The 25,491-nt window shown below is 44.6% G+C and overlaps 1 protein-coding gene across 4 annotated transcripts in view; it reads right to left on the bottom strand.

Annotated features, from left to right (window-relative positions):
- Nucleotides 1–25,199, bottom strand: part of LOC118397565 (paired box protein Pax-3-like) — a 34,934-nt gene extending 9,735 nt beyond the window's left edge. The window contains exons 1-6 of one of the 4 annotated variants that reach the window (XM_052467899.1): nucleotides 24,665–25,199; nucleotides 23,709–23,944; nucleotides 23,401–23,458; nucleotides 22,702–22,845; nucleotides 2,731–2,930; nucleotides 67–232 (exon numbers count right to left, since the gene is read on the bottom strand). In XM_052467899.1, the coding sequence (XP_052323859.1) occupies nucleotides 67–232; nucleotides 2,731–2,930; nucleotides 22,702–22,845; nucleotides 23,401–23,458; nucleotides 23,709–23,944; nucleotides 24,665–24,749 (889 nt within the window). In that variant the 5' untranslated portion in view covers nucleotides 24,750–25,199. Of the gene's footprint in view, nucleotides 1–66; nucleotides 233–2,730; nucleotides 2,931–22,701; nucleotides 22,846–23,328; nucleotides 23,459–23,708; nucleotides 23,945–24,664 lie in introns of all 4 variants that reach the window. The other 3 variants (XM_052467900.1, XM_052467897.1, XM_052467898.1) reach the window with 3 other exon arrangements.
- Between the last annotated feature and the right edge of the window lie 292 nt (nucleotides 25,200–25,491).

The following is a 25,491-nucleotide window of genomic DNA, read 5'->3' as shown; positions in this document are numbered from 1 at the left end:
AGCAATAGTTGTATATCTGAAACAAACAGGATGTTCAGCCTGTGGCCTTGTTTATAGTGTCCAAACCTTGTGATATGGATGTAGGGGGATACGGGCTGTCAGACAGCTGATAAGGTGAGAGACTGGACATGGCAGAGGGCGGGAAACCCCCAGGGATCAGGTGATTGAAGGCCATGAGCTGACTAGCTCCAGCCTGCTTCCTCCATCGGGCTCTTCTGTTACTGAACCACACCTGGGGAAAGAGGATATAAGACATGAGATCTTACATTGTCTTAAACATTCATTCCCACATACAGAACCAGTCAAAGGATTGGATACTCATTCAAGGGTTTTTCTTTATTTTTACTATTTTCTACATTGTAGAAAAATAGTGAAGACATCAAAACTATGAAATAACACATGTTATTTGTAGTAACAAAAAAAGTGTTAAACAAATCCAAATATATTTTATATTTGTGATTCTTCAAAGTAGCCACCATTTGCCTTGATGACAGCTTTGCACACTGTTGGCATTCTCTCAACCAGCTTCTTGAGGTAGTCACCTGGAATGCATTTCAATTAACAGGTGTGCCTTGTTAAAAGTTAATTTGTGGAATTTCTTTCCTTCTTAATGCGTTTGAGACAATCAGTTGTGTTGTGACAAGGTAGGGGTAAAATACAGAAGACAACCCTATTAGGTAAAGGACCAAGTCCATATTATGGCGAGAACAGCTCAAATAAGCAAAGTGAAACAACAGTCCATCATTACTTTAGGACATGAAGGTCAGTCAATACGGGAACATTTCAAGAACTTTTAAAGTTTCTTCAAGTGCAGTTGCAAAAACCATCAAGCGCTATGATGAAACTGGCTCTCATGAGGACCGCCACAGAAATGGAAGACCCAGAGTTACCTCTGCTACAGAGGATACGTTTGTTAGAGTTACCAGCCTCAGAAATAGGCAATTAACTGCACCTCAGATTGCAGCCCAAATAAATGTCAACTGTTCAGAGGAGACTGCGTGAATCAGGCCTTCATGGTGGAATTACTGCAGCAAAACCACTACTAAAGGACACCAATAAGAAGAACGGACTTGCTTGGGCCAAGAAACATGAGCATTGGACATTACAATGGTGGAAATCTGTCCTTTGGTCTGATGAGTCCAAATTTGAAATGTTTGGTTCCAACCTGTGTGTCTTTGTGAGACACAGAGTAGGGGAACGGATGATCTCCAAGTGTGTGGTTCCCACCATGAAGCATGGAGGAGGAGGTGTGATGGTGTGGGGGTGCTGAGCTGGTGACACTGTCTGTGATTTATTTAGAATTCAAGGCACACTTAACCAGCATGGCTACCACAGCATTCTGCAGTGATATGCCATCCCATCTGGAATGAATGAGTAGGTTTGTCCACACTTTTGAATGGTACTGTATATGAATAGTTAATGACTGTTATTTGTGCATATGTGTATACCTCTCTCTATGAGTCAATCTCTGTTTTTGTCTGACTGCGTTTTTTAAATAATCTGCTTTCTATGTATCATGTGTGTGTGTGTGTGTGCTTGTGCATTTGCATTAGTGTGTGTGTGTACTGCCCTTAGCTATAGTTAGAAGTCACATAGTGATCTCCCATTTGTGTGGACCACACTGTGACATCATCTCTTTGTGTGTGTGTGTGGGGGGGTCATGTGTTCCTCTCCAGACCAGCCCATGTGACTCCTGGCTGCAGCCAACAAGGCCTTCGCTATCTCCACATCTCATGGCCCACAACCAGAACATCATTAAACATGGACTTGGCCATAGCAACACAACACTATTTTACATGGTTTCCTCCAGTATATATTCCGCTAACTATAAACTATCTCTGATGGTCTTATTTTATTTCTGTTCCAAAGCCAAAGAGTCACCCAAAATCCCAAATACTGTAGCTAATGAGAACAAAGGAATCATGTTTGAGGGCGGTGCTTTCCTCAAAACTCAAATCCATTCCAACTAGCTCTCACACTCTCACGTCAGAATTAGACGTTCATCCATGTTTCTCAAACGTCAATTTTCGAAGTTGTTAAAAACGTAACATTTCGAAGTGTTTAAGGTTCAGTTTAAGCATTAACACCTATTTTTTAAGGTAAGGGTTAAGTTTAGGCATTAACTCAGAATGGTTAAGGTTAGGGTTAAGGTTTGGGATAGGCTTGAAACACACATCTCAAAAACAACTTTCTATCGCTGGATTCAAACTTCCAACGTTTGGAATCAGAGGCAGATGCTTACACTTATCCGTCTCCTCGTCCTCAACACCCTAGCATAACCGAAACTTACAGCGCTCACTGCTGCTCCTGTTGGCCGGTTTCCACGTCATCTCCTGACCTCCTCAGACATGGATGTATGTCGAATACTGACTTGTATCACGAGTGACCTGGCTGATTCATTCACAGGGACATAGCGGATAAATGAACCCATCCAAATTTCTAAATGAACATTTAACTGAACAGGCCTCCTTCTGCTGCTGCTGAGCGTCAGTGTGTGTGACTGGCAGGACTCATGCTGATTCCATATGTATGCTCATGCTGGGCCCGGTACAGCCTCCATATGGGAGCTGTTGTGGGGAATTTTCTGGGCCGTAGATCAGAGCTGGCCCTGCAGATTGGACCCCTGGGAACACAGGATGAAGGGGAAGGCCAGGAATGTGTGTGTGTATACTTGTGCATCCCTGTGTGTGATGTGAGACAAATAATGTGTGTGATGTGTGTGTAGTCTACCTGTACTCTGGCCTCCGTGAGTTTGGCCCTCTGAGCAAGCTCTTCCCTCGTGTAGATGTCAGGGTAGTGTGTTCGTTCGAAGGCTCTCTCCAGCTCATCCAACTGTTCAGCCGTGAAGGTGGTTCTACTGCGGCGCTGCTTCCTCTTCAGAGGCAGGTCCGGTTCTGACTCCACGTCCGACGCCTCATCTGAGTGGCTCGCTGCTCCAACAGACAAGAGGTGCTCAGTTAGGGCTTTCATGGTGTTAGTTAGTACTATATCATTATCACAGGTAACAGTTACTGACGTTTTTTCTTCTTAATTGACTCGACTGGTTTAATAAAAGTTTTTAAAATACTTAAAAGTCTTACAAAACATATCTTCAGTTTCTCATTCTCCTGACTACAGTGATCAAATAGAATGCAGGGAGACCAAAAGGGAAAGTCCTCAAGAAAAAGAAGAGTAGTAACATAGAGAGTAGAGAGTGAATAACAGAAGTATACATCCATCCATCCACTTGAAGTGTGAACATGTTTACTTTCCCTTTCCCCTGCTATCTGTTTACATAAATCTCTTCAGAGGAGGGGCCACCAACACCCTCCCAATACCCCCCATTACTCCCAATGTTCCCTCTTGTCTTGTGCACCAAAAGACTTCCATTCAGAGGGGAAATCTGTGTGATTTTATAAATAATCCCACAGGACAAGGTTCCCGAGGCGCAGCGACAGTGGGATTGAGAGGACTAAGCACCACACAAAGGCCTAATTTGGATCCAGGGATCATTTGTTTTTTTAAGGGGGGAAAAGGGGTCAGTGATGGAAAGAGAGAGTGTAGGGGGGAACCAGCATTGTCTACAGTTGCAGTCTTTCTGGAGCCCCAGTAGCAGTTGGGGATTGAGCGAGGGACAGGGCAGCAGCCCTCCCCCCATATACCCCCTCTGCAGGTGCATGATGGTCTTGTTTGCTCAGAGAGAAACGCCAGCCCTTTAAGAGCCAATTCAGCAGAAGAGGCAGTGAATTGGAGAGGCTCTCTAAAGCTGCGGCCCTGTAGTAACACAGTGGTAACCTAGGGCAGGGCCAAGCCAGACAGACAGACAGACCCAAGGCCAAGGAGACCCAGAGATCAGAGACTCTCCTCAGGCCAGGGTGACCACAGGCCATTGTGTGTCCAATGCCCAGCTTTACTCTGCACCTCAGTGTCCCTGTCTATGTGCACATGAGCACACACATAAGCACACATTTGTACTAGAGCTGTGTGATATGGACAAAAACACTTATTGCAATGAATTGCCTGAATTTATGCAACATTGATCAATAGAATGATATGTTCATAGCATGAATGTGCACCACAGTTTGTTAAATTATCCTTTACATTTCCAGTGCAGCCGTTTTTCCCTCAAAATCAAATAACTTCTTGGTAACAATTAAGTACCTTACCGTGATTATTTTCAATTAAAATGATCAAAAATAAACAAAAATAGCTTCTTAGGTCTATCTGGGGGGGAGGGTCTGAGTGGGGAGTGGGAAACTCTCTGTTATTGGCAGAGAGGTTAGGAACTCTCTTTTTTATTGGTCAATTAACTACTTTACCTCCTGGTGATGTCACCGGGCAGGCCAAAACGTCATCCCATCAAAAAAGGCTGGTCTTTTCAAAACAGCTAATTTTACATTTATATTTTACACAGGTGTATAAAATCGAGCACACCGCCATGCAATCTCCATAGACAAACATTGGCAGTAGACTGGCCTTACTGAAGAGCTCAGTGACATATGATGCTACCTTTCCAACTAGTCAGTTCATCAAATTTCTGCCCTGCTAGGGCTGCTCTGGTCGACTGGAAGTGCAGTTATTGTGAAGTGGAAAAGTCTAAGAGCAACAACGGCTCATCTGTGAAGTGGTAGGCCACACAAGCTCACAGAATGGGACCACTGAGTGCTGAAGTGCTTAAAAATCACCTGTCCTCGGTTGCAAAACTCACTACCGAGTTCCAAACTGCCTCTGGAAGCAACGTCAGCACAATAACTGTTCATCGAGCAGCCGCACACAAGCCTAAGATCACCATGCGCAATGCCAAGCGTCGGCTGGAATGCTGTAAAGCTCACCACCATTGGACTCTGGAGCAGTGGAAAGGCGTTCTCTGGAGTGATGAATCACGCTTCACCATCTGGTAGTCCGACGGACGATTCGTGGTTTGGTGGATACCTGCCCCAATGCATTGTGTCAACTGTAAAGTTTGGGAGAGGAGGAATAATGGCCTGGGGATGTTTTTCACACTTTCTTTCAGCATGACAACGCCCCCGTGCACAAAGCGAGGTCCATACAGAAATTATTTTTCAAGATCGGTGTGGAATAACTTGATTGGCCTGCACAGAGTTCTGATCTTTTGGTCATGTAGTGTATTTAAAGCACAGACAAATCTAGTTTTTGACTGCACTCTGCCTTTAAACTACTAGTTTGATGGTTGTACCATCAATTGTTCCATTTACAATCACCCATATTTTCAAACTTGTTTCATTTCAAATTTCACATGTCTCCAGTATAGGCTACTTATCATGATGAACGATATCAGCAAAATGCCTGCGATAAGTGATCGATATAGTCGGTGTCGATCATTTTCAGTTTATCATCCCAGCTCTACTTTGTAAAGACACGCACATGCACACACACACACACATGCACACGCACACACACACACAGTCAGACATTGAGGAGGTGGCCACTGAGTGGAAGTTTCAGCTTGATTGAGTTAGTGTGATAATATGAGACTTGACAGCTTTTGTATGTCTACTATTCAAGTTAAAGTAAGATCAGTTGTAATACTACTGTGTACTCTGTTCTGAAGCGTATGGGCTGGTTTCCTACCAGGCAGTTCTAGTAGGCCTTTAGCTACTTCAGAACAGAAGTTCATTGAGGCTGGCGCACCGACTTTGTGTTACGCTTAATGAATTCCCTGGAGCGGAGGGGGAGTTTTTGTGCAACACTCTATTAGTCCCCATCAGAAGCAACAAGAAAATACAAGAAAATCCAAATAGCTTGAGGTTCCTCATGTGAAACTGATCCACTCCCCCCTCAACACTTTCCCTTCTCAACACCAATGACAGTGGGAGCCAACTTAGGATGCATTAAGAGCAAATTGGTAAAGAAACATTAAACAATGTGAGGAAGGGAGAGAGAGAAAGAGAAGGGAGAGACATTTCCTTTGGGTATTTGGGAAGATTATTATATTTTTTATTTTATCAGAATGTTCTATTTCTGTTTACAGTGACTCACACTCACACAGGCCTCTCAGCTGCTCCCATCCACACTATTTTATTTATTTATTTTACCTTTATTTTACTAGGCAAGTCAGTTAAGAACAAATTGTTATTTTCAATGACGGCCTAGTGGGGCCCTAGTGGGTTAACTGCCTGTTCAGGGGCAGAACGACAGATTTTGTACCTTGTCAGCTGGGGAATTTGAACTTGCAACCTTTCGGTTACTAGTCTAACGCTCTAACCACTAGGCTACCCTGCCGCCCCAACAGAACCAAGATGTAAAATGGCTGCCAGTCGTGGTTAAGACCATTACAATGAATCAAGAAGGAAAACTGCAACTTTACTACCTCCAAGTGCCAAATGAGTCATTCACTGTGAGCTTCCAGTAGAACAATTATTTTACTTACTGACTTCTAAACATCTTCAAGCCACATCACTAACCAAACAACAAATGCAAATACTTATTATATAGAGAGACCAAGGGGTGGTTGGAGAATTTTTAGGTGGTGGTGGTAGTGGCTGGTGGGGTAGGAATTTGAGGTGTGGAGGAGTTGGAGTGGGGGGCATTATTCAAAACAGGATTGCTGGTGAAAAACAGAGAGGAGCCTTTGTAGCTCCAGCTCCTGGAGGCCCATAGGGAATGCTTAGTTTCCCCACAGTTACCAGAATGCAACAGCGTTCCAAAGAATTTCACAGGGATTTAGATTCTGGGAATGCCGAGTCGTTGGAAAAATCCTTAATTACTTTGGAATTGCCTATCGGTTATGATCAGTCTGCTTTGGGGATCCTAGGGAACATTGTCTTTCAACCAGAGTGTCATTATGGCCTCTTGGAGGTCTGCAGTCACGTCTTGATATACTCTCATGTGACAAAACTATTCAGGGACATTAATCTAGTTGAACTATAAAAATATGAATGAAGTCACCGACCAACTTAGAACACTCCTTTCAGAGAGACTCTCTTTAACTAAACACCACCTAGACCTCGCTCCCTCTCTCCCTTTCTCACCCATCTCTTTCTCTCACATACTCTTTGTCTCCCTCTCCTCGTCCCCATCTCTCTCTCTCTGCCTACTCTGTCTCTCTCTTTCTGTTACCATCTCTCTCTCTTTCTCTCTCTTTGTTGCTCTAAGTCTGAGGTCTTTGCTGGCGATTTGCACGCTCCATCTGTGGAATCCGTCATGGATGCCTCGGCCCGCACAGAGGGGCCTGTCACCTGCCCCACAGGGGAACGGGGGGCACAAAGAGAGCCAGAGAGTGGCGAGGGGGGCACAGCTGGGGGGGGGGCTCCCAAAACCTTCCACTTCAGCCTGGGGGACCATGGGAGCACCTGAGGGGTAGAGGAAGGAGGAGGCCTTTGTTGTTCTCTTATTCAAATGTAGGCTACCACCACTAGCTTTCTATGACTGTGCATTTGTGTTGTTGATGTTGTTGTTGTGTGTGTCAGTGTGTTTGTGAGAGAGAGATAGTGTGGGTCTTACAGAGAGAGATAGGGAGAGAGAGTAGAGAGAGTAGAGGGAGAGAGAGAAAGAAAGAAAGAGAGAGAGAGAGAGAGAGAGAGAGAGAGAGAGAGAGAGAGAGAGAGAGAGAGAGAGAGAGAGATGTGTCACCAAGTGGCGTGGCACACACAGTAGGGGGTTGAAGTGACAAAAGTCTACCTGGTGATAGGGCAGAAAGCACACCTTCCCTGCCACCCGCTAACTCCCATTACTCTCGGTACCCTGGCGCAGAGCAACCCACACACACAAACACACACACACAGGCGCCTAGGCTTCTGTAGACCATCCTTCTGCTTCTAGGTTAATGAGCCTTGTCAGCCCTATGCCAAATCTGGTGGAGTGGAGATACACACACACTCCCTCACTCATATACTCAAACACTCACTCATACACTCACTCATACACTCCCTCCCTCCCTCCCTCCCTCCCTCCCTCCCTCCCTCCCTCCCTCCCTCCCTCACTCACTCACACACACACACACACACACACACACACACACACACACACACACACACACACACACACACACACACACACACACACACACACACACACACACACACACATAAACTCATGTACGTTTTCAGCACATTCTAATTTTGACATAGATATTCTCTATTTCACACATTAGACGCACAAACAAACACGTACAATGAAAAGATCCATTCAAGATATTTACAGCCTGAGCACACAGCAATGAGTTGACCATTTCCCCCTGATACTACTTTGGTCATTATTACTCTTGAGTTAAGAATAGTTCCATGTAAAACAAAACAAAATTGTATAACAGGATGAATGTGCTTATTTTTCCGAGCTAGTAAACTCGGCACACAGCAGTGAAGTGAGGGAAGGAAGAGAAAATCCGATCCTTTACAGCTGTTCTGTAAACCTGTGGTCTCTGAGTGCCCCGTTGGTCCCAGGCGCCGCCCACTGCCTCCTATCCATGGATCTCATTGCTTTTATTTGGCACTGCTGAATAGCCTTTGCAATCCAATTATCCACCCAATCCCACATATCTCTCTTTATGTATACATAAACTGTATTTTAAAATGTTTTATTCATACTTTAGCTAAACATTCAAACTTACTTTTCCATGTATTTTCACTTCACCTCAGCTGTGGGTGGAGTGGGTTTACAGTATGTGTGGGATTGGACCCGTAAGCTTGCCAGTTTGTAAAACCCAAAAAGACACAGTGCAATCCTTAAAAGGGTAAAGCTACAGTATCTGAATGTCAGAGACCCAGTGAAGAAGCCTGACTTGGGCTGGGCCTGCCAGGGAGCCGGAGCATTGCTGCTTTAAGCCACAGAGAGAAGGGGAGTAGCAGAGAAAAGAAAACTGTTTAATTTAACCAAACTGTATTCCTGAGAGGCACACAGCAGCCTGAGCCAAAACAACCTGAGAGGCACACAGCAGCCTGAGCCAAAACAACCTGAGAGGCACACAGAAGCCTGAGCCAAAACAACCTGAGAGGCACACAGCAGCCTGAGCCAAAACAACCTGAGAGGCACACAGCAGCCTGAGCCAAAACAACCTGAGAGGCACACAGAAGCCTGAGCCAAAACAACCTGAGAGGCACACAGCCTGAGCCTGAGGCACAAAGCCTGAGCAAAACCACCTGAGAGGCACACAGCAGCCTGAGCCAAAACAACCTGAGAGGCACACAGCAGCCTGCGCCAAAACAACCTGAGAGGCACACAGCAGCCTGAGCCAAAACAACCTGAGAGGCACACAGCAGCCTGAGACAAAACAACTTGAGAGGCACACAGCAGCCTGAGCCAAAACAACCTGAGAGGCACACAGCAGCCTGAGCCAAAACAACCTGAGAGGCACAGAACACAAAGCAGCCAGAGCCAAAATAACATGAGAGGCACACAGCAGCCTGAGCCAAAACAACCTGAGAGGCACACAGCAGCCTGAGCCAAAACAACCTGAGAGGCACACAGCAGCCTGAGCCAAAACAACCTGAGAGGCACACAGCAGCCTGAGCCAAAACAACCTGAGAGGCACACAGCAGCCTGAGCCAAAACAACCTGAGAGGCACACAGCAGCCTGAGCCAAAACAACCTGAGAGGCACAAAGCAGCCTGAGCCAAAACAACCTGAGAGGCACACAGCAGCCTGAGCCAAAACAACCTGAGAGGCACACAGCAGCCTGAGCCAAAACAACCTGAGAGGCACAGAACACAAAGCAGCCAGAGCCAAAACAACCTGAGAGGCACAGAACACAAAGCAGCCTGAGCCAAAACAACCTGAGGCACACAGCACATAGCAGCCAGAGCCAAAACAACCTGAGAGACTCCCTTCATTCCAGAGGAGGGTAAAGAAAAGAGGATTTAACTGAAATAGACTGTGCTCCTGGAAATCGTACAGCATGGTTTTGTGGGGACTGCGAGTGGGGACAAAAAGGCTTTAAAATGTCCGCAGAGAGATGGAGTGTATGGAGCTACATTTTGGGCATGGTGGGTGGGTGTGCGGTGTGGCTGACCATATGGGTTTCTGTTTACAGCCTTCTCATGGGGGTTACTGGACGGACGGCGGGTACTGCCATGGAAGTTCTCTTGGGGTGGTTGGTAAATGAAGAGGGTAACTGAGCCAGTGACATGTGCCCCCCTCTGAAACAAAACAAAAGGCAGAGGAGACAAATGAAGCATTTATTTGGGCGGGGAGTGACGCTGGTCCTTTTCAGGGGCCGGGGGACTAAGTGACTGCCCAACTGCATTAAACAGTACATAGAAGACTGGGCAGATGCCTGAAGGACTGAAGGATAATAGTTAGCTGACAGCTTATGGGCCCATCTGCGCATCTACCATGTTGTTAAAGGAGATGGGGGGTGCTCACTTGACTTGCTAAGGAGGAGCCCCGACCTCTACAGCTGCCCTGTAATTGAGAGTGTGTGAAGAGCGCTGTGTGTTTGTCTGCACTGTCAACGAGGGTGTGTGTGTGTGTGTGTGTGTGTGTGTGTGTGTGTGTGTGTGTGTGTGTGTGTGTGTGTGTGTGTGTGTGTGTGTGTGTGTGTGTGTGTGTGTGTGTGTGTGTGTGTGTGTGTGTGTGTGTGTGTGTGTGTGTGTGTGTGTGCTTGCTTGCTTGCTTGCTTGAGAAAGAGATGATGTGGTGAGAGAAAGAATAACTAATAAATCATAACCTCATCAAGCTTCAGGAAAAGAAAGACTGAATAAGACAAAGCGACGAGCTCTCCTCAAACGATAAAAACCTCTAAAGGAAACCTCTAGACAGAAAACCTATAGACAGAAAACCTCTAGAGAGAAAACCTCTAGAGAGAAAACCTCTAGACAGAAAAACCTCTAGACAGAAAACCTCTAGAGAGAAAACCTCTAGAGAGAAAACCTCTAGACAGAAAACCTCTAGACAGAAAACCTCTAGAGAGAAAACCTCTAGAGAGAAAACCTCTAGAGAGAAAACCTCTAGACAGAAAACCTCTAGAGAGAAAACCTCTAGACATAAAACCTTTAGACAGCAATGAGAGTTATGAGAGTCTGTGCTGTGGCGGGACAACAGGAAGCTATTACCTGTCATGTTGACCCAAGCATGATTGTAACCCTGTTTCCTGTAGGGATGATGGAGAATGACCTTATGTTGACATCTGACCCCACTTAGCCTGGTCTGACAGGAAAAGAGAGCTCCGCACTGACTGACCACTGGGGAGTTAACTCAATATGACTCTCTTTTACGAAGTCCCTTAAAATTTAAAAGGTCAAAAACAGCTAAGCTCTTGTCATCTTTGACTGTTGGTAGCATTTTACACTATGGCATGTAATTAAATGTTAATAACATGGTACTCGTATAGTAACAGCAAGTTATAGTTCCTTACAATAAAAACAACCTTATATTGCCATTTCTAGGTTCTACTATTGAGAGCAAGATTAACTCCCTCCCTCCCAGCTTGCCCTGCCCTGTCCAGAGCCTGTCCAGAGCCTTATATCCCTTCCCCTGCCCTGTCCAGAACCTTATATCCCTACCCCTGCCCTGTCCAGAGCCTTATATCCCTTCCCCTGCCCTGTCCAGAGCCTTATATCCCTACCCCTGCCCTGTCCAGAACCTTATATCCCTTCCCCTGCCCTGTCCAGAGCCTTATATCCCTTCCCCTGCCCTGTCCAGAGCCTTATATCCCTTCCCCTGGCCTGTCCAGAGCCTTATATCCCTACCCCTGCCCTGTCCAGAGCCTTATATCCCTTCCCCTGCCTTGTCCAGAGCCTTATATCCCTACCCCTGCCCTGTCCAGAGCCTTACATCCCTTCCCCTGCCCTGTCCAGAGCCTTATATCCCTACCCCTACCCCTGCCCTGTCCAGAGCCTTATATCCCTTCCCCTGCCTTGTCCAGAGCCTTATATCCCTTCCCCTGCCCTGTCCAGAGCATTATATCCCTTCCCCTGCCCTGTCCAGAGCCTTATATCCCTTCCCCTGCCCTGTCCAGAGCCTTATATCCCTTCCCCTGCCCTGTCCAGAGCCTTATATCCCTACCCCTGCCCTGTCCAGAGCCTTATATCCCTTCCCCTGCCTTGTCCAGAGCCTTATATCCCTACCCCTGCCCTGTCCAGAGCCTTATATCCCTTCCCCTGCCCTGTCCAGAGCCTTATATCCCTACCCCTACCCCTGCCCTGTCCAGAGCCTTATATCCCTTCCCCTGCCTTGTCCAGAGCCTTATATCCCTTCCCCTGCCCTGTCCAGAGCATTATATCCCTTCCCCTGCCCTGTCCAGAGCCTTATATCCCTTCCCCTGCCTTGTCCAGAGCCTTATATCCATTCCCCTGCCCTGTCCAGAGCATTATATCCCTACCCCTGCCCTGTCCAGAGCCTTATATCCCTTCCCCTGCCTTGTCCAGAGCCTTATATCCCTTCCCCTGCCCTGTCCAGAGCCTTATATCCCTACCCCTACCCCTGCCCTGTCCAGAGCCTTATATCCCTTCCCCTGCCTTGTCCAGAGCCTTATATCCCTTCCCCTGCCCTGTCCAGAGCATTATATCCCTTCCCCTGCCCTGTCCAGAGCCTTATATCCCTTCCCCTGCCTTGTCCAGAGCCTTATATCCATTCCCCTGCCCTGTCCAGAGCATTATATCCCTACCCCTGCCCTGTCCAGAGCCTTATATCCCTTCCCCTGCCTTGTCCAGAGCCTTATATCCCTTCCCCTGCCTTGTCCAGAGCCTTATATCCCTACCCCTGCCCTGTCCAGAGCCTTATATCCCTACCCCTACCCCTGCCCTGTCCAGAGCCTTATATCCCTACCCCTGCCTTGTCCAGAGCCTTATATCCCTACCCCTACCCCTGCCCTGTCCAGAGCCTTATATCCCTACCCGTGCCCTGTCCAGAGCCTTATATCCCTACCCGTGCCCTGTCCAGAGCCTTATATCCCTACCCCTACCCCTGCCCTGTCCAGAGCCTTATATCCCTACCCCTGCCCTGTCCAGAGCCTTATATCCCTACCCCTACCCTGTCCAGAGCCTTATACCCCTACCCCTGCCCTGTCCAGAACCTTATATCCCTACCCCTACCCTGTCCAGAGCCTTATACCCCTACCCCTGCCCTGTCCAGAACCTTATATCCCTACCCCTGCCCTGTCCAGAGCCTTATACCCCTACCCCTGCCCTGTCCAGAGCCTTATACCCTTACCTCAGTCAAGTGATTAACAACTCCCTGTCTGCCTTTCCTTATTCAACCACTGCATTCAGTTGCCTTTGCCCTGCATTCCATAGCTTTGACACCCCCAATCGCTCCTCTGCACATGCACACACACTCACACACACTTGTAAAAACAACCTCTCACCCCCTTCCTTCTCTCTCTCTTTTTCTCTAGCCGTTGTGTTTGGTGGATACTTCCATTAGATAAAGAGAGGTCATATTCTATGGCAGCCATTCTCCTTGACCTTCACAGGCCTTTCACTCTTTCACTCACTTCAAACCGTCTTTTGGAGCACTCGGCTGAATGTGGCAAGTCCATCACGGGTGAAGGGGGTGCGAGAGGTTGAAGGGGCTGAAGGAGGAAGCCCCGAGCCCCGAACCCCTTCTCCAATCACCCCCACTTCAAAGTTGGCCTGCATTCATTAATTGCCCTTTGAATTGATATCAGAGGGTCACAATAGGGGTGTGAAAGGAGAAAGAGGCTTTAATGAAGCATAGAGCCCCCATTCATCTGCAGATAACTATGTTTTTATGCTTGGATTGTCATCATGCACTGCATTATAAAAAAATTATGCGAGGCGGAGGAGCAGGGGAGGAGAGGAGAGGAGAGGAGGAGAAGAACAGAGAGAGCCCGAGGCGAGGGTTAGTGAGAGTGATTTGGTGCTCCCCCTTGCCCCCTGTGCCCTCGTGGCCAGGGACACACTGAGTGACACATTCCTCAGACTGACAGGGAATATCAGTCTTCGGATGGTCATGTTATTTAGGGCAGTCGTCATTTTGCTCTATATAGCCTCAGTCTAACTTTGTATAGTCTGAGTGTGACTCTACATAACCTCAGTCTAGCTTTGTATAGTCTGAGTCTAACTCTATACAACCTCAGTCTAACTCTATATCACCTCAGTCTAGCTCTATATAGACCCAGTCTAGCTCTATATAGACGAAGTCTAGCTCTATATAAACCCAGTCTAACTCTGTTTCTCTGAAGCTCTAAGCTTTATAACAACAAACAATCAACAAGCACTCAACACTCAAAAAAAATGTATGTTCCAGACACACTCACATATTGTACCTTTCCATATAGTTTCTTCACCCTACTTTGATCGTTGCGAGAGAGCATAGCAACAACCGTTAACGTGCCAGAAATGACTATTATTTACAGCTTCTCGTATAGAACACAAGATGTATCTTCTGAAGATGTCAAGGTTGTCATGTTTTCTATAACTGTCTTTAATGAGCCACCTTCATGAATGTATGAATCAGGGGCGCAACTTTCACTGGGGATGGGGGGCCATACCCCCCCACCCCACACACATTCTGAAATTGCATTTTTCTGCCCCCAGTTTAATCATTGGAATGTGATACTAAATGAGGCAATGGTGTGCTTTAGGACCATGTGGACGCCTCCAAGCGGTCCGGTAGACTGTTTGGAGTGTTTATCTGACTGGATAAAAAAAAAATATATATACAGTACCAGTCAAAAGATTGGACACACCTACTCATTCAAGGTTTTTCTTTATTTTTACTATTTTCTACATTGCAGAATAATAGTGAAGACATCAAAACTATGAAATAACACATATGGAATCATGTAGTAACCAAAAAAGTGTTATACAAATCAAATATATTTTAGATTCCTCAAAGTAGCCACCCTTTGCCTTGACAACAGCTTTGCACACTCTAGGCATTCTCTCAACCAGCTTTGTAAGGAATGCTTTTCCAGCAGTCTTGAAGGAGTTCCCACATATGCTGAGCACTTGCTGAGCACTTGTTGTCCAACTCATCTCATACCATCTCAATTGGGTTGAGGTCGGTGATTGTCACTCTCCTTCTTGGTCAAATAGCCCTTACACAGACTGGAGGTGTGTTTTATATCATTGTCCTCTTGAAAAACAAATGATAGACCCACTAAGCACAAACCAGATGGGATGGCATATCACTGTGGTAAGCATGCTGGTTAAGTGTACCTTGAATTCTAAATAAATCACAGACAGTGTCACAAGCAAACCATCCCCACACCATCACACCTCCTCCTCCATGCTTCACAGTGTGAACCATACATGCAGAGATCATCCGTTCACTTATTTGGAGTCTCACAAAGACACTGCAGTTGGAACCAAACATCTCAAATTTGGACTCATCAGACCAAAGGACAGATTTCCACCAGTCTAATGTCCATTGCTCATGTTTCTTGGCCCACGCAAGTCTCTTCTTCTTATTGGTGTCCTTAGTAGTGGTTTTGCTGCAGCAATTTGACCATGAAGGCCTGATTCACTCAGTCTCCTCTGAACAGTGGATGTTGAGATGTGTCTGTTACTTGAACTCTGTGAAGCATTTATTTGGGCTGCAATCTGAGGTGCAGTTAACTCTATAATGAACTTATCCTCTGCAGCAGAGGTAACTCTGGGTCTTCCTTTCCTGTGACAGTCCTCATGAGAGCCAGTTTCATCATAGCGCTCGATGGATTTTGCGACTAGACTTGAATAAACTTTAAAAGTTCTTGAAATTTTCCAGATTGACTGACCTTCATGTATTAAAGTAATGATGGATTGTCGTTTCTCTTTGTTTATTTGAGCTGTTCTTGACATAATATGGACTTGGTCTTTTAACAAATAGGGCTAGCTTCTGTTTACCATCTCTACCTTGTCACACCACAACTGATTGGCTCAAACGCATTAAGAAGGAAAGAAGTTCCACAATTTAACTTTTAACAAGGCACACCTGTTAATTGAAATACATTTGTTTAACACTTTTTCGGCTACTAAATGATTCCATATGTGTTATTTCATAGTGTTGATGTCTTCACTATTATTCTACAATGTAGAAAATATTTTTTTTAAAGAAATAAAACCCCCGGAAGGAGTAGTTGTGTCCAAACTTTTGACTGGTACTGTATATTATGTCCCCTCCCCCCTTCTAAAACCAAAGTTGCACCCTTGGTTTGAATCATCTGCTGCTGGATATTTTAATTGTGAGATCTTGTTTACAAGGTGAAAATCACAGAGAAGAACTCAAGTGTGAAGTCTATTTAAGAGTATACATGGAATGTGCCATGAGTGGAATCCATCAAGTCATCGTACTGAGTTTCCCTATAGTCTAATTGTTCTGTTCCCTAACTGCACATACAACTCAAACTTTCACTCAAAAATATCAATGCATGACTTGTGTGAAAGATTCAGTAACATTGCACCTTTATTTAACAATGCAAGTCAGTTAAGAATAGATTCTTATTTAAAATGACGGCCTACCCCGGCCAAACCCAGATGACGCTGGGCCAATTGTGCGCCACCCTATGGGACTCACAATCACAGCTGGATGTGATCTGGATTCGAACCAGGGACTGTAGTGATGCCTCTTGCACTGAGATGCAGTCCCTTAGACCGCTGCACAACTTGGGAGCAAACGCATGCATCAGCCATTATTTGGAATGTGCCTTCGGAGTGTAACTGAATCCATGAAGATAACTGATTTTCAGTTTTAACACCTTAAAACATAAGACCTGGAACATTATGATGTATATGAGAATGTGATATGGGAACTTGACCATAGATCTATGCTACAGTATAGTGTGTATTGTGTTTCCAACTTCAATCTTTAAGTCTTTACTGAAGACTCATCTCTTCAGTGGGTCATATGATTGAGTGTAGTCTGGCCCAGGAGTGGGAAGGTGAACGGAAAGGCTCTGGAGCAACGAACCGCCCTTGCTGTCTCTGCCTGGCCAGTTCCCCTCTTTCCACTGGGATTCTCTGCCTCTAACCCTATTACAGGGGCTGAGTCACTGGCTTACTGGAGCTCTCTCATGCCGTCCCTGGAAGGGGTGCGTCACCTGAGTGGGTTGATTCACTGATGTGATCTTCCTGTCTGGGCTGGCGCCCCCCCTTGGGTTGTGCCATGGCGGAGATCTTTGTGGGCTATACTCAGCCTTGTCTCAGGATGGTAAGTTGGTGGTTGAAGTTATCCATCTAGTGGTGTGGGGGCTGTGCTTTGGCAAAGTGGGTGGGGTTATATCCTTCCTGTTTGGCCCTGTCCGGGGGTGTCCTCGGATGGGGCCACAGTGTCTCCTGACCCCTCCTATCTCAGGCTCCAGTATTTATGCTGCAGTAGTTTATGTGTCGGGGGGCTAGGGTCAGTTTGTTATATCTGGAGTACTTCTCCTGTCCTATTCAGTATTCAGTGTGTGTTCTCTAATTCTCTCGTTCTCTCTTTCTTTCTCTCTCTCGGAGGACCTGAGCCCTAGGACCATGCCCCAGGACTACCTGACATGACTCCTTGCTGTCCCCAGTCCACCTGACCGTGCTGCTGCTCCAGTTTCAACTGTTCTGCCTTATTATTATACGACCATGCTGGTCATTTATGAACATTTGAACATCTTGGCCATGTTCTGTTAAAATCTCCACCCGGCACAGCCAGAAGAGGACTGGCCACCCCACATAGCCTGGTTCCTCTCTAGGTTTCTTCCTAGGGAGTTTGTCCTAGCCACCCTGCTTCTACACCTGCATTGCTTGCTGTTTGGGGTTTTAGGCTGGGTTTCTGTACAGCACTTTGAGATATCAGCTGATGTACGAAGGGCTATATAAATAAATTTTATTTGATTTTATTTGAATGCCTCTTGGCAAATCCTCTTCCAGTGCCACTGTAAGACAATGGTGAACATCACATATCCAACATCAGAAGCCATGCAGAACATAAATCTGCAAACACTCACACACTAAATACACAAACCTAGCCCCTAATACTCTCTCAAACCATTTTCTTTTACCCCCCTCTCCCTTCTCTCTTCTCCATTCACTCTCTTTCCAGCACCCCCCCTGATCCCTCTCCTCCTCTCTTCCTCTCTCCCTCTCCTCCTCTCCTCCTCTCTCCCTCTCTCCTCCTCTCTTCCTCTCTCCCTCTCCTCCTCTCTCCCTCTCTTCCTCTCTCCCTCTCCTCCTCTCTCCCTCTCCTCCTCTCCTCCTCTCTCCCTCTCCTCCTCTCTCCTCCTCTCTTCCTCTCTCCCTCTCCTCCTCTCTCCCTCTCATCATCTCTCCCTCTCCTCCTCTCTCCCTCTCTTCCTTTCCTCCTCTCCTCCTCTCTTCCTCTCTCCCTCTCCTGTCTCTCGCCTCCTCTCTCCTCCTCTCTCCTCCTGGCACTAATCCAGTATGTGCCCACATATCAAATTGTATAGATGCTCCAGCCTGAGTAGCGGGCAGTTCGTCAACTTTATTTACACAAACAAAAGTCCTGCTCAGTTTCTGTTACAAAAGCAGCTAAATCTTTTGGCCCTTTCATGTATTGTCAGCCCTTGATTCCCTTTTGTCCTGCAGCTATTGGCCTGGCTCTGGGCACAATGAGGCGGGGAGAATGGCAGCAGATTGGCGGAATGTGCCTCAATAAACCTAATTATGACACGATGACTGCGCTCACCATGGCAGGTTTTCAAAGATCCCAGACTTATTCAATTAGCCCTTTCCAGGAGTCCCTTTCACAAAATAAAGTTATCCCCCTTTGACTGTTTGTCTTTCAGATGGGGATTTTTGTGTGTGTCCGAGATGAAATGGAAATGTGCTGGGCCAACAAGGCTCCTCTGTATGTATCATCAGTGTTATTCAGGGTCATTTTAATTAGCCAAGTAAGGTTAAGAAGATACACTGGAAATATGAGAGAGGAGGAGAGAGGGGAGGGCCTCTTGTACATTATCAATCATTAGCTCCATTTCTGGGGTTAATTAACTCAATGTTAGCCTTTTAGAGTCTGGAAGGCAGAGAAACTACTATTTTGAACCCCCTGCTAATGGTTATGTAGGAACTGTGCCAAAATAGCAAATATGCACAGGAGGCATTAAGTGAGACTGGAGCACTGACTGGACATTTGGAAAGCTATTTTCTAAAGAGTGGCATAATGTATTCAACTATTGTAATTCTAAGTTGAAAGTATTTTCTCTGACACATGAATTGAGAAAGATAGCCTGCCCTACTGTCCACTTAACCAACTGCACCAGCCTTTATTCCAAAAACAGTTGGCACGTGATGATATACTTGCGCATCATTTTAGGCACTGCGGTGCACGAGGCTGCAATTGAGCAAGCTTGAAATTTCCGAAATAATTTCAATAGTCTTTTTCAACAGACAAATAAATCCAATCAAGCCGCCGTTGATGTGGACGCTTAAGAGAAACGACAATGAATTCTGAACGGCCCTCGCACAACAATGGTCTCCACAAACATCGACTTCATCAATGTTTGACCCGTTTAGCAGTAAAAAAGTAATTTTCAGATTGTAATTGCAGCTGTAAAAACAGCATTCCAAATGAGACCAGACAGAAAAAAACGCACGACAATAGTGGACGCCACAGGTCTCGAAAAAACTACACATCGTTAAAAAAAGTCGAGATTTCACGTTACTGGTGTCACTCTACCCATACAAGGCAATCTCTAGAGCACCACAATAGCTTAGTCCTCAGGACCAAACACCAACCAATTTGAAGCGTGCACTCATTTCAACTCTCATTACCTACGCATAATAGCATACACCATGCATTAGTTTGAGTTATCTGATATTAGTGCAAAAATCAACTGTGCCCGTTTCAAGTCAAAGCATTGTCGTGGCAAAGGTCATTAACATTTTTAGTTAGCCCCTGGGGTAAAATGTACACTTGACCGATACGAATGGAAATAGGATAGTAAACCGACTGAGGTAAAGCGAGCCCGAATGAGCATTTGGACACAGCACAACCTTTCTAAGGAAACGGATACTATTTTAGGCGTATTAATATTAATTTATACCCTTCATTTTGGAATTAATAAAACAATGTGACATGTATTGGCAACCATATCAAGACAAATATCAGATGGGTCAATGATTTAACGGATAATTTAATTTTAGGGACCTTTCTACAACAAACTGACTTCCTTTTGTTAGCGGTTGCACTCCTGAAGATGAACCATAGATATTAAACGAATGTGCGCCGCAGGCATGGAGAGAAAGAGAAGGAAACCGAGTGAGAGGGGCGGGTTCGCTCTCTGGATGAAAGTAAAATGAAATAAAAGGCTCAATTTAATCCGCTTGAAGAGATTTTGAGAACGCAAGGGGTGAGAGCATGATGGGTGAGTATTGCAGCAGTGCGCATGACGAGTGGCGAGTTCCATTGTGACCGCCGCTCGAGGCCAAGCGCCTCTCGGGGGAGAACATTGGTCCCCATTCACCAAAGGAGTCCTTAATACACTCCCTCGATCATTAAATGTGACATAGCACAATATCAACTCATTTAGAAGACATTATTAATGTTTAAAAGGGAAAGAATAGGGCATCAAAGACTTAATAATAGACCATGCAGAGGGACATGTAACTAGCCAATTGTACATGTATATCATCAGGCCGATATTGGTAAGAAAATATATTGCCACAATTTGTACTTGGAAAATAAAATATATATATTTATATATTAGGCCTATGAATTAAATTATTAATAACCATAAAGTAGCCTATGCATATATTTAGGAAAGTATTTGTCATTTTATGAGATATAATATTTGGTCAAAGCCGTTGATATGAGCCTGCTACACAGAAACTAGAATTTCTTATCTTGTGGCATTGGAATTTGTAACATGCCTAAATAATTATTAAGTGACATTACCTAAAAGGCTAGTATAAAAGTGTTGAAAGCATGAACCCGAAGCATCAACAAAAAAACTATAACTTTTAAACATTGTGTAAAATATGTGTGTGCACAAAATGTATAATCTGAGTGCACATAATACACACAAAAAAAATCGTAAACCATTTTGTCCGCAATGTTCTGTATGTCCAAAATTAAAAGTAACACATTATCAATAAGTTTAATTCACCTCGCCATTAAATAAGCGTATTAAGTATTTTGTTTAAATACCAGTTAGGCCTATACACTATAGATGTGTGTGTGTGTGTGTGTGTGTGTGTGTGTGTGTGTGTGTGTGTGCGTGTGCGCGCGCGCGCGCGTGTGTGTGTGTGTGTGTGTGTGTGTGTGTGTGTGAAAGAGGGCTTGAGAGGTTCTGAATGGCAGTCGGCTTCTTTAGACGACCTAAAAAGACTCCAAAAGAAACATTTTGTAGGTGAAAACGGCCATTTCTCCATGGTGAACAGTCTCTAGACCTAGCCCGAGCAGCGGCTATTGGCGGACCTGAATAATTCATCCTTCATTGCGGTCTCATAATGTATTTTCTCTGCCTTTTGTTGCAAAGCTCCTTCTCCCTTTCTGACTGAATTATAAACAGGTTGCCTTCTTTTATGGCGACCAAGCTGCTGCGAAGCCAGGCTTTGTCCACGCGTAACCGAAGCGTAAATCTCAATGGACTCTCGCGCCTTTGTCTCCCAAGTTCATCCTCAAATGTCCGATTGTGTGCTCGAGGCTTGGCTTTGTGAGGGATGGAACTGTTATACAAATGTTTGATCAACTCATTTGGGACGTTTTGTCTCCTCCAACTCCCTGTCTTTTTCTATCATTTATTCATTTATTTTACTGTGCCTGCATTTACAGTAGAGAAAGAGCAGCTGCGTTGAGATGGAATAGGCCTGCGAATTCGTTCATAATAAATTGTAGGAAACGTAAAATGGGATGTTATGAGATTTCTTTGTTTAAAATACATCTTGGCAATTAGGGGTTGAAAAAGTTTTTGTTTCTTTTTGATATACTTTTGATAAGGGGTATTTCCTCAAACATTACAACGGGGCTGTGTGCATCCGATTAAAATGCATGTATAGGCCTAATAACAATGTTATTAGCCTGATAAAGACATTATAAAACAGTAGGCATATACCTACAATAAACCTACAAGGTAAAGGCTAGCCTATTTAAAAGCGAAGTGTCCTACCATGAACAATTAAATACAAATATGTAGCAGAAGTAGAATATGCACAGACAAATATCGTGTGGGTGGGTTGCCCACTTCGTGCAAGCACCCGTGGTTACACATTCGTTCACTTAATTAAAATGTAAATTATCTTTCCCTCTCACTCACACACACACACACACACACACACACACACACACACACACACACACACACACACACACACACACACACACACACACACACACACACACACACACACACACACACACACACACACACACACACAAACAAACAATGGGGCAATCCTCCCTTTACCACAAAAGTTATCACCTGCTGTTTGAATTATCGTAACGCCTCATGGGACAAGCATTAGCAGGAGAATATGGTTTGTAAGAATTCAAAACAATCCAGTGCACTTTATGACTGTTGACAAAGGAAGACACTCTCCTTGTGCTTTCACTTCACTTTCATTAAAGACAGACTAGGCCTATCTACCTCACAGTCTAAAAATGAATGGCAACCCGTAAGGAGTGGTGACTCCCATTGTGAAAGTGTAGGCCTAGCCTATAACACCGAGTCAGAAAACCAAGAAGTATACACAAAACAAGATGAAAACCTTTTTATGTCCATCTTTGTTTAGTTTTGAATAAACGAGAAGTTTCCTCACCGTTTCAAAGGACATGAAAGTGCACAGAAGCATTCAGTTCTGTGTATGAAGGGCCTCCCCCTTACGCAACAAGTTGCCTCACGCAAGTTGCCTATAGAAGATAGAAAATGTATAATGTATTTATGATTGCACTCACATCGGTCTCCTAAGATGCCCTCGATGCTGTGTTTGGCCCGCCGTTCGTGTTCTTCTAATTCCTTTTTCTCGATTTCATCTTCATCATCATCGTCATCTCCCTTCCCTCCGAATTTACTCCTCATGATGCGACTGATAGAGCTCACTGTGGTATAAAGAAATTACAGAGCACTGATTAATAAATAATAAACTAGAAATGTCTAAATAAAAGTTTAACAATCTGCATTCACTTGCTTTCATTTGTTCTTCTAATCTACCGTGATAAAGCATCAAATAAATCGAACTTGATATCAACATATGCACCATTCAAAAAATCGATTGACTTTGCAATATTCTTTTATGATTTTATCTTAACTTAAAATTAATTTGGCAGTTACATTATAGCAGTTATTATTTTCCCCAGCCATAATTTTCAGCAGGTGTTAACGTTTTTGTTTTCAGAGAGTAAACGGTTTATTATTGTGGTAAAATGTGGTTATTGAGAAAGAAAATACATTAGTTCCATTATCATAAATAAGACGGTGATGATGATGACCATGATGATGATGAACAATCTATGGCTGCAGGTGAAGATTGCGCCCATTTAAATGGGCAGCAATTATGACAGAATGCAGATGTTTCCTTTTACCTGATGGAACGGTGTTCCGGTCACATATCCCATCCATCAGTAATTTATCCCGAATCTCCCAGCTAAACATACCCGGGTTGTCACGCTTGTACTCCTCTATTCTCTTCTCAACATCAGGTGTCGTCCCCTGCTAAGGAAACGAGAAATCATATCATCGTTAATTAATTAAAGCATAATAAACAGCTCATATCTACTTACACTGTCTACTTACACTCAGCAATACAATATAGGCCTCTTACATGCTTTCCCAACCTGTAGCTTGTTAAATTTTAACCCAACATGTCATACCTCGAGAAAACAGTTTTAAGAGCATAATAAAATGCATGACAATACAAAACCCAACAATTTCACCAGCGATAGAACTGCTCGTGCTCCCTCACCTTGGGTTTGCTTCCCCCGATGGCCCCGGGTCGGATGGAGCCGGTCTCCTGGTACCGGCAGAGGATTTTGGAAACGCAACCGTGAGAGACGCGGAGCTGACGGGAGATTACGCATGGCCTGATGCCATGGTGGGCCATTTCGACGATCTTATGGCGGATATGGTTGGGCAAAGGTCTGCCATTTATGAAAACTCCCCCGAGCTGGTTCATTCTGCCTTGGCCTAACGGGGTTGAGACTGAGTAAAAGAAAACACAAAATGGTCACCAGAAGGCTTCATGATTATAAACTATAGACCTACAACAACTAACATTGTTTTCCATCATAGGCTACTAATAACACCACAAGGCTACTACAAATAATGTTTTTTTTAAACATAATAGCCTAATAAAAAATAAAAGTAGTTTCAAATGAAAGGTTTGGTAACAATGAAAGTCCTTAAAAGTTGCTTTAAGTAATGATACTGTATCTTATTATTTAAAATAGCGAGGTGTATAGACTATTTACATGACCCTGTAAATCTTCTGTAAATAAACGCATTACTTGTTTTCAGCGATTAAGAGATTATTAAATTAATACTTTAATAAATAGTCCACTGCAAACAAATAGATAAATATAAAAAGGTGTCAATAATGACTACAAAAAACATATGATAAAGATGACGATAACCGTTCAATCCACTTTGCATCCAATAACCGAAATGAAAATAACTTTGAAAAAATGAAACATGAAAAGAACATTACATTGTAATTGTGTTACTTCTCAATTTTGCGTGTCAATCCCAAAGTTTTATAAAAAATGTTTTTACAATTGGATATGACCAAGTTTATGTTTAGGGGGGAGGGGGTTAAGGCTACAGAATATCCTATATTAATAATCACTCCTTAATTATTACGCATCGAAGCCCAAATCTTCCCAGAAGCAGTGCTCAAAAAGTTGTTTCGACTTTTGATTTTACCTTCCAGTGGGAAGCCACTGTGTGGGTAGTTCTGAGCCAGCATGGGGCGCATCATCCTTGGTATTGCCCCTGCCAACGCAGTCATACCTCCACAACCCTACGCCTTCAACTAACCTCCCGCCAGAGAGGAGAACAGGGAGCTTCCGACGATGGAGCTTGACCACTGGGAGAAATTATGAGTAAAAATGCCCTGTATTCCAATTCGTGGAAGGTTAGTCTTGATAGGGTAGCCACTGGACTAGACAGGAACCAGCATCCAGGGAGATCAACAACAAAAAAAACACTCCCGCCTCCCGAAGAAAAGAGCCCAAGTTACCAAATCAGGAAAACTTGAGGTAGACTTCTGAAGAGTGCGCCTATGCGTTGAGCTTTCACCAGTCGAGAGGCACTTGGATACGTGAGGGAATCTGCGATGTCATCAATAATCATGCAAGTGATGTTGTTGTCGCTGTTGTTGACAGACGTTCAGTGTGAGGGAAGATGGTCAAAACCCAGAGGAACAGTTATTAGTTGTGCTGCCCTTCTTTCCCATCAGTGATCCAGGCTCTGTGATTGGTTTAGAGGAGAGACCGGCTCTTGGGCGTGCGTAATGATTGGCTTACGGTGCAGGAAACTTTCTTCCTCAGAGTTGTTGTCAGAGGCGTTGCTTGGGACAGGACTGAGGAAGCGTCTTTAATCATCTTCTTGACAGATGTGACATCAACTCAGGTCATAAGTTCGATTACATTTACAGATGCGTGTAGTTTTTCAATGTTGCCGTTTTGATTAGTCACTCAACATACAACAGTGTTTAATTGAAGCTATTTTTTCGTAGGGCCCATGCATCC

This window comes from Oncorhynchus keta, chromosome 18 (genome assembly GCF_023373465.1).
Source record: "Oncorhynchus keta strain PuntledgeMale-10-30-2019 chromosome 18, Oket_V2, whole genome shotgun sequence".
In the NCBI taxonomy this organism is placed as follows: domain Eukaryota; kingdom Metazoa; phylum Chordata; class Actinopteri; order Salmoniformes; family Salmonidae; genus Oncorhynchus; species Oncorhynchus keta.
Note: the sequence above shows the minus strand (reverse complement) of the source record. Positions and strands in the feature narration are given on the sequence as shown.